The following is a 12,068-nucleotide window of genomic DNA, read 5'->3' as shown; positions in this document are numbered from 1 at the left end:
CAGTGAACATTTGGGCTCTTTCCATACTTTGGCTATTGTTGATAGTGCTGCTATAAACATTGGGGTGTATGTGTCCCTTTGAAATAGCACACATTTATCCTTTGGATAAATACCTAGTAGTGCAAATGCTGGGTTGTAGGGTAGTTCTATTTTTAGTTTTTTGAGAAACCTCCATACTGTTTTCCAGAGTGACTGCACTAGCTTGTATTCCCATCCCATGTACTTTTTAATTTCTTCTTTTCCTAGTTGACCCATTCATTTGTTTAGTAGCCTGTTATTTAATCTCCATGTATTTGTGGTCTTTCCAGATTTTTCTTGTGGTTGGCTTCTAGTTTCTTAGCACTGTGGTCAGAAAAGATGCATGGTATGACTTTCATTCATTCATTCATTCATTCAAATCCAAGTTAACACACAGTGTAATAATGATTTCAGGAATAGAATTTAGTGATTCATCACTTACATATAACACCCAGTGCTCATCCTAGCAAGTATCCTCCTTAATGCCCCTTGCCCATTTAGTCCATCCCCCTGCCCCCCCCCACAACAGCCCTGTAGCAACCCTCAGTTTGTTCTCTTGTATTTAAGAGTCTCTTATGGTTTGTCTTTCTCTGTTTTTATATTATTTTTGCTCAGTTTTGTATCTTAAATTTCACATAAGAGGGAAATCATATGATAGTTGTCTTTTTCTGACTGATTTTGCTTAGCATAATACACTCTAGTTCCATCCATGTTGTTGCAAATGGCAGGATTTCATTCTTTTTTATTGCCGAGTAATATTTCACTGTGTGTGTGTGTGTGTGTGTGTGTGTGTGTGTGTGTGTGTGTGTGTAGCTAACATGGTATGACTTTGATCTTTTTGAATTTTTGAGGTTTTGTGGCCTAATACGTGACCTGTTGTGGAGAATGTTCCATGTGTACTTGTGAAGGATGTGTATGTTGCTGTTTTAGGATGGAATGTTCTGAATATATTTGTTAAATCCATCTGGTTCAAGGTGTCATTCAAAGCCATTGTTTTCTGTTTACATCATGTCCATTGTTGTAGGTGGGGTATTAAACTTCCCTACTATTATTGTGTTATTACTGATTAGTTCCTTTATGTTTCTTAGTAACTATTTTATGTATTTGGGTGCTCTCATGTTGGGTGCATAAGTATTTACAATTGTTTTATCTTCTTGTTGGATTGTCCCCTTTATTATTATATAGTGCCGTCTTTGTCTCTTATAGTCTTTGTTTTAAAGTCTATTTTGTCCGTAGGTCACCTGGGTGGCTCATTTGGTTAAGCATCCAACTTTGGCTCAGGTCATGTACTCACGGGTCGTGAGTTCAAGCCCCACATTGGGCTGTCTGCTGTCTGTGTGGATCCTGCTTGAGATCCTCTGTCTCCCTCTCTCTGCTCCTTCCCCACATGCTCACACTCTCTCTCTCAAAAATAAACATTAAAAAAAATTTTAAGGGGTGCCTGGGTGGCTTGGTAGGTTAAGCATCTGACTTTGGCTCATGTCATGATCTTACAGTTTGTGGGTTTGAGCCCTGCATTGGGCTCACTGCTATCAGCACAGAGCCTACTTTGGATCCTCTGTTCCCTCCTCTCTCTGCCCCTCTCCCACTCATATTCACTCCCTCTCCCGCTCTCTCTTTTCTCTCAAAAATAAATAAAACATTTAAAACAGTCTATTTTGTCCAATATAAATATTGCTACTCCAGCTTTCTTCTGATATCCATTAGGATGATAAAGATTTCTCCGTCACCTCACTTTCAATCTATAGGTGTCTGTAGGTCTAAAATGAGTGTCTTATGGGCAGCATATAGATCAGTCTTGTTTTGTTTTTTTTTCCATTCTGTCACCCTGTGTCTTTGGTTGCAGCATTTGGTCCATTTACATTCAAAGTAATTGTTGATAAGTATGTATTTGTGGTCATTTTGTTTTTTGGTTGTTTCTGAAGGTTTTCACTGATCCTTTCTTATGTTTCTTTCTTTTGTGTTTTGCTGGTTTTCTTTAGTGATAGATATATTTGGATTTCTTTCTCTTTATTCATTGCATGTTTATTACTGGGTTTTCATATATGGTTACCATTAGGATTGTATGTAATATCTTCTATATTAAGTTGTTGGTCATTTAAGTTTGAATGCATTCTTCTCTCCCCACGTTAGATATATTATGCCATATTTTACATCCTTTTATTTTGTAGTTACTTGACGGGTTTTTTTTTTACTGAAATACTCATTTTTACTAATTTTGTGTTTTCGACTTCATACTGTCATTTCTGGTCCTTCCACTCAAAGAGTAACCTTTAGTATTTGTTGCAGAACTGGTTTACTAGTCATGAACTCCTTAAGATTTTTGTCTATCCAGGAAACTTTTTATGTCTCCTTCTGAATGGTGCCTTGTTGGATAGAGTATTCTTGGCTTCCAGTTTTTTCAATTCAGCACTTTGCCTGTAATCATGCCACTCCTTTCTGGTTTGGAAAGTTCTGCTAAAAAAAATCCACTGAATCTTTTGGGACTTCTCTTGTAAGTTATTAACTTCTTTTGTCTTGTTGCTTTTAATATTTTTTTCTTTATTATTTTGTCATTTTAATTACATTATGTCTTGGTGTGGATCTTCTTTTTTTAAATTTTGTTGGGCGTTCTCTGTGCATCCTAGATCTGGATATCTGTTTCCTTCTCTAGATTAGGTGAGTTTTCAGCAATTATTTCTTCAAATAAATTCTTTGTCCCCCCCCCCCCCCCCCCCCCCCCTTATTTTCTCTCTTCTTCTAAGACTCTTATAATATGAATGTTATTATGTTTGATGAAGTCACTGAGTGACTCATTTTGTATATTTGTGTAATTCTTTTTCCCTCATTTTTGTTCAGTTTGATTACTTTCCATTACTCTCTCTTCTAGGTCATTAATTTGTTCCTCTGTTTCTTCCATCCTGTTCATTCCATCATGCATTTTTCTCACTTTGTTTTTTGAGCTCTGTATCTCTGTTATATTCCTTATCTCTGTTAATAGTCTGACTGATGCCCACCACTCTTTTCTCAAGTCCAGAGAGTATCTTTATGATCACTGCTTTAAATTCTCTATCAGGCATGTTTTATGTATGTTTCACTTATATCTCAGGCCATGATCTTGTGCTCTTCTTTCATTTGGGACAGATTCCTGTGTCTTCTCATTTTATGTGAGTCTCTGTGCCTATTTCTGCACGTTAGCAATGTCAGCTACATCTCATGTTCTTTTTTTTTTTAATGTTTTTATTTATTTTTGAGAGACAGAGCATGAGTAGAGGAGGGGCAGAGAGAGGGGGACACAGAATCTGAAGCAGGCTCCAGGCTCCAAGCCATCAGCATAGAGCCTGATGCAGGGCTGAAACTCATAAACCATGAGATCATGACCTTTAGTCGAAGTTGGATGCTTAACCGACTGAGCCACCCAGGCGCCCCAGCTACATCTCATGTTCTTGAGAGTAAAGGCTTAATGAGGAAGAGGTCCTATAGTACCTTGCATTGTATTGTATCCTGTACCCCAAGACCTGGTGCTTCTGAGAGTATCTCTAACATGTACTGTGTGTGCTCTGTTATTGTGTTCTTGCCACTTTATCCTTCAGGCCAATTGTCTGCAAAGGCTGTCTTAGGCTTTTGTGGGCAGTGTTTGATCCCTGGCCTTAATGTGGCGAGTTTTAACTCGGGTGTACTTTGGCCTGCTTGTGAAATGAGAGCTGTTGCCGCCGCCACCAGAACCAAGGCTCCACAAACCTCCCAGCTGGGGAGACATGGTGTGGGCAGGGGTTTGGGCCAGCGTTCTGAGGGAGGGGGCTGCTGTGCTGTGACTGAGGCACATGTGACTAGTAGGGGCGGTTCCACAAAAGCTCGAGGGGCTTGGACTAAGTCAGGTAGTGAGTGTCATAGCTCTCTTGGTTCCTGCCCTATGCAGGTGTGGAGGAGGGAAATGGCACCTGCCAGTTCCTTTGTTCCCAGAGGGATCTCTCCATGAATGCTGCCTCTCTGAGATGAGTGAGTAACTTCCCCATTGTGTGCCTCAGATGCTTTTCAGATCGCTGTTTCCACACTGCCTGTCCACTGGCTGTTTGCTCTGGCTTTTTTCCAAGAGCAGTCCCAATGTCCTCTGAACTCTTCCCAAGCCAAGCACACAACCTTTAAAACTCCAAGCTTTAAGCCCTGCTGGTTGCAAGAATTCATGAAATTTGGGCCCTCTCACTTTCCAAGCTAATAGCTATGGGGATTTGTTTTCCCTATGCACTCCCCTGTGTGCTAGTTTGTCTCTTGTCCTTCTTCATGACCATGGCAGCCACAATCTGTTTTTCTCCCAAGCCACCTCTCTGTTCTTCCTGACTTCTTCAGTGTGGTCTCTTCTCTACCTTTAGTTGTGGTTTGTTCTGCCAGTCTTCAGATTGATTTCTGGGGTATTTAGGATAATATGATAGTTATCTCGTTGTATTTGTGGGATGAGGTGAACCGAGCCTCATCAGGGTCTGGAGTGGGGTCCTCCTGCTCCACCACCATCTTCCTTTCCTCTCTTGTCGCTTTTAAGGTTCCCTCTTTAATTTTTGATATTTTAAGTATTATTTGCCTTGGCGTGGACTTCTTTGTGTTCATCAGTTTGGGGCCTCTCTGTGGTTCCTGGACCAGGACATCCATTTCCTTCTCCAAGTTAGGGAGTTTTCATGTATTATTTCTTTAAATGTTTCTGCTCCTTTCTCTCTCTTCTTCTGGGATTCCTATAATGTGAATGTTAGTGTGCTTGATGTTGTCTTAGAAGTCTCTTAACCTATCCTCATTTTAAAAATTTTTTTATGCTGTTCAACTTGATTTCCACTACTCTGTTGTCCAGATTGCTGATACGTTCTTCTGCACCCTCTAATCTGTTGATTCCCTCTATTATATTTTTCATTTGTTACATTCTTCAGCTCTGATTGGTTCCTTTTTATATTTTCTATCTCTTTGTTGAAGTTCTGATTTCATCCACTCTTCACTCAAATCCAGAGATCATCTTTATGACCATTACTTTGGACTCTTTATCAGTTAGATTGCTTACCTGGTTTTCATTTAGCCTTTTTCCTAAGGTTTTGTCTTGTTCATTCATTTCGAACGTATTCCTATCTCCTCATTTTGTCTGACTCTATTTGTTTCTATGTATTAGGTAGTCCAGCTTTGTATCCTGATCTTGAAGGTAGTGGCCTTACATAGAACGTATCCTGTGAGGCCTAGTAGCTCAATCCCCCTGGTTGCCAGAACCAGGTGCTCCAAGGGTGTTTCCAGTGTGGGCTGCCTGTGCCCTCTTACTGTGATGAGGTTGCAGTGGCTGCAGGCATGCAGGTGGGTGGGGCTGCCCTCTCCTACCAGGCTGGCTGCAGGCAACGATTGTGGGTGTGCTAGTAGGTGGGAGGCACCTCCTTCCTCCCTAGGACAAGATTTGCTTTGGATGAGTGCCAGTCCTGGCTGGGACTCCCTGCTGGGTGTGGCAGGGCAGTGTTTGCTTTGGCGGGGTGCCAGCCAGGATGCACACGTTGGGTGGGGCAGGTCTGCAGGTGGAATGCTCGGGTGGGGCTGGTGGTGCCAACCAGGCAGATGGAGTGCGTCAGGGCTGGTGCCTGCCAGTGCTGGGCCAGCTAGGCTGAGGAGGGCAAAAAAAAAATGGTGTCTGCCAGTACTTCCATTCCAGAGAAGTTTCCTACAGATCCCTGCTCCTCTAGCACATGCTTTAAAATTGGGCAGTAAATCTTTAAGTATAACCTAGACACTTTACAAACTGCTGCCTCTGTGCTGGTTCTGAGCAAATGAAATTGTAAGGGCCCTTTAAGAGCAGAGTCTTTGTTTCCTGTAGCCCTTTAGCTGTCCCCTAGTTAAGGCCTGCTGATTTTCAAAGTTCCTAGAGTTGCAAAGCCAGAAGTTATGGGAGGCTCATCTTCCCAGGACAGATTCCCAGGGCTGGGGCAGGGGTGCCTGATGTGGGGCTTGAACCCCTCCCTTTTCATGAAGACATCTGTGCCCGTGCTCTCCCTCCCCAACCTGTGGGTCACCCCGCCGGGGTTTGGTTCCTGATGGGGCATCTCTTCCCCTCCTACCCTTCTCGATGTGGTTTTTTCTTTCTCTCTCTAGCTGTGGAAGAGAGATTTTGTGAGTCGTCAGGTCATTTTCAGGGTGAGTCACACCATATGTAGTTGCAGCCTTGGTGTGTCCATGGGAGGAAGGGAGGATCTTCCCAGTTCACGGCATTCCCTCTCTCCTGCTCTCATTTTTTGCCTACTTGTCCCTTCCCACTAGAGTGTAAACCTCTTAAGGCAGGGGCTTTATTTTTTGTCCACTCCTAGGTCCCCAGAATGCAAACCAGTACCTGCTGCCATAATTAGGTGCTCCATATAAATGTTTAGACCGAAGGAGTAGACCTCAAGTAACTTCACCTTCATGCAGCTTTTCTCCCATTAGGGTGGAAGAGTTGTAACTTCATGGCTCTCCTACCCTCAGGGATTCACTGATCTGTGTATAATTTCTAGAAACTTGGGCTTTTGTTTTGATCCCAAAAAAGGAGTGAGATCTAATATACTTTGGTAATATTTGGCTGTTACCGAGAAACCGAGATGTAAAAACAGGACTAGATTAGGCCATTTATACATTTAATAGGAATAGCAGTAACCATAATAAGGTTGAGAAAAACCCGTTCCCTTAGTAATCTGTATCGGGAAAAACTATCCTTCTTAAAATTGCTATGGAGGTATAACCTGAAGTTTCCTAAATGCACGTTATAGCTCATGTTTAATATAAGCTAAACTCTTTGTACAGTTGAATAACCAAATTCTTGCCTAATTGGTGTATGGTTTTCTTTACTGTCAGAGAGATACAAAAATTCGAAATACCACAGGGCCCCACAAAGTATAAGCGTATATGTCTTTGTATTTTTGGTTCATTGTATTTAGAGGCAAGTGGACTTGTGCACGGTAAAAATAACACCCTTCCAAATTACTTACTTTTGAAATGTTTTAGAGGTACACCTTCCTAGTGGGCCAAATGGGTCTCATTCCCAACATGGTGTGTGATTTGGGATTATTGAGAAGTAAATTCATTAAACTGAATCTCATGTGCACACGTACTGACTAGTTTACTCATCTAAAGTCATCCTTTGCTTCTTGCAGTTCTTGGTGCCCCTTTGAATAATGAAGTTTGAATTTCACAAATGTGCAGTAATTCTATACCTTTCCTGCAGCATGCCTGAGCTTATAAACTGTGATAAGGTATTACTCAAGGTAACAAATGGCTGTTTATTCAGGACAAAATAAGCCTCTTGATTTGTGTATTTGCTAATAATAGTGCTGCCTGACTTCAATGCAAACACTGTAAAATAGACAAATTCCCAAAGGATTCTCTGTCAAAATTATAGGTTTAGGCTAAACTAAAGCACTTGGCTATGTTTTCATATTTTTAATGTATCTGAGAGAAAGATTCAGAGTTCTCGAGTGGTCAGAATCCCACTCTTCACAGAAGCCTGGCTCGCTTGCGCAGCAACAATGAAAACAGATCCAAGTCATTGGATCTCTTAAACGAATTCAGTTAACTACAGCAAAGATTGCAGAGTTCATGTAATAACCACGGCATGCTTTAAACAGATCACTGTACTGCTGGTAAACCTTAATAACATGACCAGTGAAGAGCTGTCTAAATAAATAAATCTGTTACTGTTTAAAACACCTAGAGAGTTCCTAGGAATCGGAGCATGCTAGGATGATGTCAGAAGTTGCTCTCATGTATCCACACCAGACTGAAACATCACATTTTGTTTTGGGGACAAAAGTCACAGCACATTTTGGGGACAAAAGTCCCCATTTCTACCAGTGTTCTGTAGTTCCGGGGGCACACTATGGATTAAACTTCAGCTTAAACACATCTTTGTGGAGGTGATTAGTCAAATTGTTACACAGTTCAATTTGAATATTCCTTGCTTTCATAAAACCATATTCTCTGCATGCTGGTCATACTAAAATGCACAGAAAAAGACCAGTCTTTTTCTCTCCCTGACGGTATAAAAGATTTTGGGGGATAGACAGCATATTATTTATGCAAAGCTATTTTCTTTACAATGACGAGGCACAGTGATATTTACCTCAAGCCCATTTCAAGGTTTACATACGGATGAAAGGCAGCCATACAGGTAAAATCATCATTATGAGTCTCCCTGATTTGTAGCATTTTGAATGTTCATTACTTGGGGGGGAACACAATCTATTTGAGGACTCAGACTGTGATGGGAATCCACTCCACAAAGAAAGCAATATTAAATAAACCCGACAGTAAAAGAAATGCAGGTCATAAACAGTTTTTTGTTTTTGTTTTTTTAATATCTATATAAAAAATAACGAGCGATTTACAGATCTCTTTCTCTAATCAGAACCTCAAGTGTATATATAAAGGTACTGTACAATATATAAACATTTACAACCAGTACATCCATATTTTGCTTAGCATTCCAAGGCCACATTGCTAAGTCAGTATATAATCAGTACAGTGACAGGTTACTTAGGAAGGAAAGAGCCACGTCAGACTGACAACAGAGGACATCAAAGTTATGTCACAGTTAACAATAAAAATAGGATCTTTATCACTAATTGTGGACTATTGGGAAAATAAATCATTTCTGTGGTACTAAATTCTTAGCATTTATCAAGCCTCCTAATTTTTCTCTATTCAAGTAGTTACAATAGATGGGTAAATATAGTTCTGGATGAAAGGGGATTTCAAACTCTCACTCTGGGAAGCATGTCTCAGCTACAGGGGCAGATTCTGTTGTTACATTAAAGACTTTCACAGTCGAACTCTAAGAGGAAACGACCTGGACATAATGTGTTTCACAATAACAAGATGAACCCAGGTGACAGAACAGGGGTGTTCAAATACCCCATAAAATGGTTTTGTTCTGAGTTGGTTCCTTTATTTATAGTCGCTACTGAATGCTGCTTCAGGGGACTGAAAAACCTGGGTCTATCTTACGGAGTTAAGAACGGTCTCTACCTCCCAACAAACATCTTTCACTAGACTTTTAGAAAGAACTCCGAAAATGTGTACAAGCTAAGCAAATGTTTAGTCTCCCTTTCTTGCTTTTTAAATAAGTTAATGTAGCTAGAAATTAAAATACGATCTAGCACGTTCTGTCTACCGCCATGTCTATCCTCTTGCCGAGCAGGGCTCACGCAGGTTCTGCCTCTGAACACCTGAACTTGTATGGCTGCCACCAGATTGTTTCGTGATGGAGTCCCTCACAATCTGTCTGGTTTTTGGACTCTCCAGATATGTACTATGTATTAACAATTAATGAATTAGTAGTAGGTCCAACCCAAATATCCGGAAACAGAAATGTGGTGGCTCTTCTCTGAACAGCCGTGAGCACTATTTCCACAGGCTGCTTTCTGGTTTCATAACGAAATAACTGAAGGAAAGGGGTGACCTGAGACCCTAAGACTGCATCAGGGCTGGGTCACACAGCAGGTGAGCTCTCCAGTGCTGAAAGTACACGGTCTCATTTTGAACATTCAATTGTTAAGTGGTATCTTGAAAGTTACTCAGAATACCTTATGCAGCCGAATTAAAATCCGGAAGAAAGTGTCGATATTTGACTACATTTTGTTTTTCTTTTCAGTAGTGATGTTTTGGAGTTGCATTTTTAAACCGGGCCTGGGCCATCACCAGTAGCTGTTAGAAGAGGCAACCGCCATCTTTAATGACGAGCTAACAATCCCTTCTTCTGCAAGGACTCAAATATTTCTCTCTGTAAACATGCAGCATGCTATTGAGGATATCAACTTCCAAGCCAAACCTAGTTTTTTCATTACTGTGGAATTATCTGAGTGAGACGGATACAACACACGTGATACAGTAGATAACTTGGCACAGATATAAAGTGAGTTGTGACCACACTGTGTGCACATCAGCATGGACACTCACGGCGACGGGCCGGGGCACCCGAGCCGGGCATGTCGGATGAGCGCGCGGGAGGGCAGCCAGCCGGGGGACGGTTGGTCCTTAGCAGTCCTGAAGGCCCTTCATGCAGCCTGGGTAACTTGATGTTCAGAGTAAAATGTGTGTGTTTCAGAATTTCTGAAAAAAAAAAAAAAATGACTTTTGTTTTTGAAAAATGCCGCTTTTTAGAAAGGAAAAATTACGACTTGTTTTTCTTTGTTTTATACCAAAGGTCACAGCCGTTTCTCGGCCACACCAGTAGTGCCTGTGGCTTTATTTGCACTTGGCACCTTCCAGGGCCCTGGAGTGATTGGTGTTTTCCTAACGGGAGAAGCGCTCTCAGGTTGGAACCCTCCACCCTCTCTGTTTTTGTCGGCTGCCTCTTGTTCTTTTCCTCGGGGGTCTTCCATTTTGTTTAAAACCATCCTTTCTTCAGGGTCCTGCTTCAGCTTTTCTGATTTTTTGACATTTTCTCCTGTTTTCTCCTTGCTAGAACTTGTCTCTCCCACGGTGGCCTTCTTTCCTTCTTCCTGCTCAGACTCTGGTCTACTAGCAGTGTTACTAGTCTTTTTGGGCGGAAGAGACTTTTCATCCGTTCTCTTGCTTCTTTTCTCTGGGGACCTTGTTCTGTTTTTCCCAGACTGGCTCTGCTTTGTGTCTTTCCTGGCAGCACCTGATCCTTCCCTGCCGTCCGAGATCTGCTCAGCACCGTCCCTAGCGCGGCCCCCTCCTCTCTGACTCTCAGACTCTAGTCCTCTGGCTTCAGTATTTGGTCGGCCTTTGCTGCCTTCAGTCTTTTGCTGCTTCTTTGGGCTTGAAGATCGTCCTCTGCTTTTTCCACAGTGATCCTGCCCAGAACCTGCCCTGCTGCCGGTCTGACCACTTTTACTGTCCCCTTTCCTGGGGCTGAGGGACCGGTCTCTGGGTCTTCTCTTGGGGTCAGTGGTGGGAGGACTGGGAATCTTGTCCGAACGTTCTTCTGCATGTCGGCTGGCTGGCTTCCTGGGACTAGCAGATCTACCTCTTTGTGTAATGCCAGTTTCTACTTTTAAGAGATTTTTCTTGTCACCATGCCCATGACTGCCGGGTGGATCCCTTTTATTCACATTTTTCTGGAGAAAAGAGTGCTGCTTTTTATCAGGCTGATTTTCATTTAAAGTGCTTTTCTTTTCAGGCACACCGCCCTTTAATTCCTCTGTCTTTTCACATATCTGAGCTCTCATTAAAGATTCTTCAGTTACTGGCATGGGGGACCCCTCAAATACGGAAGCAGAATGTGACGCTGGGGGAAATGGTGACTGCTCATCATAAATCACATTTGAAGACGAAGGATTATTATTAATATCCCAATCACCTACAAAAAGTGATTTGAGGGGAACATTATTAAATTTTAGAATTACAACAAATAGGGACAGTAAATTTTGAACTTTGACAGCCATTCGAATTGTACTGACTGCTTAAATAGCCTGAGTACGAATATTTCATAAATAAAATTTATGTACGTTACCATCTCTATAAAATTAGATTACATAGACAGCTGTACTTGTGCACGAAGGGTGGGTTGTTTAAATGTACCCAAAATAACAGTAGTCATTTTTCCAGTTTATAATTAATTACATAATATATGATATATAAAGTCTTCCTAAGTAGTAAAGCCCAATAAAAAACTTAGAAGAAATAAATAATAAAATTGGACCAAATTACTTGGTCCAAGAAGCTTACTAATTTGGCTGTCATCAAAGGATAGAGCTTATGGATATGCCAAAATCACTAATCAAGGACACCCAACTGAGGTAACCAGAATGAGGTTCGTGGGCATTTACAAATAATTTTCTTGCATTAAGCTGTCAAATTTAATGTCAAAAGGAAACTGAAAAGTGCAGAAGATAGAGATGTATTTAATAGCATCATTTTTAATTAAAAAGAAAAAAAAAAGAAGGAAGTGATTTACAAGACATGCAAATTTACCAAGTCTTTTTAAGGAAAGACCAAGAAAAGCCCTGAAAGCCTTAATGTTGCTCAGGTTTCACGTAGGAGCACAGACCGGAAGGAGCCAAACCTGAAGAAGGAAGAGAAAAGGCCTAGGACTATGTAAAAAAAAAAAAAAAAAAAAAAAATCA

At 41.3% G+C, this 12,068-nt stretch overlaps 2 protein-coding genes across 10 annotated transcripts in view; one reads left to right on the top strand and one right to left on the bottom strand.

Moving 5' to 3' along the window:
* PHTF1 (putative homeodomain transcription factor 1) overlaps positions 1-10,083 on the top strand; it is a 95,946-nt gene extending 85,863 nt beyond the window's left edge. Inside the window, exons 20-21 of one of the 6 annotated variants that reach the window (XR_006206590.1) lie at positions 7,134-7,232; positions 9,632-10,083. The gene's annotated coding sequence lies outside the window, so the exon portion shown is untranslated. Of the gene's footprint in view, positions 1-7,133; positions 7,245-9,628 lie in introns of all 6 variants that reach the window. The other 5 variants (XR_006206588.1, XR_006206586.1, XR_006206589.1 and 2 more) reach the window with 5 other exon arrangements.
* Positions 10,084-10,142: 59 nt separating this feature from the next.
* Positions 10,143-12,068, bottom strand: part of MAGI3 (membrane associated guanylate kinase, WW and PDZ domain containing 3) — a 245,679-nt gene continuing 243,753 nt past the window's right edge. For 2 of the 4 annotated variants that reach the window (XM_042953476.1, XM_042953477.1), the window contains exon 21: positions 10,143-11,302. In XM_042953476.1, coding sequence (XP_042809410.1) covers positions 10,182-11,302 — 1,121 coding nt within the window. In that variant the 3' untranslated portion in view covers positions 10,143-10,181. Of the gene's footprint in view, positions 11,303-11,384; positions 12,008-12,068 lie in introns of those variants that run through there. The other 2 variants (XM_042953480.1, XM_042953478.1) reach the window with 2 other exon arrangements.

Source organism: Panthera leo, chromosome C1 (assembly GCF_018350215.1).
Source record: "Panthera leo isolate Ple1 chromosome C1, P.leo_Ple1_pat1.1, whole genome shotgun sequence".
Classification (NCBI taxonomy): domain Eukaryota; kingdom Metazoa; phylum Chordata; class Mammalia; order Carnivora; family Felidae; genus Panthera; species Panthera leo.
The sequence above is the reverse complement of the archived record's forward strand: the minus strand, read 5'-3'. Positions and strand labels throughout refer to the sequence as shown.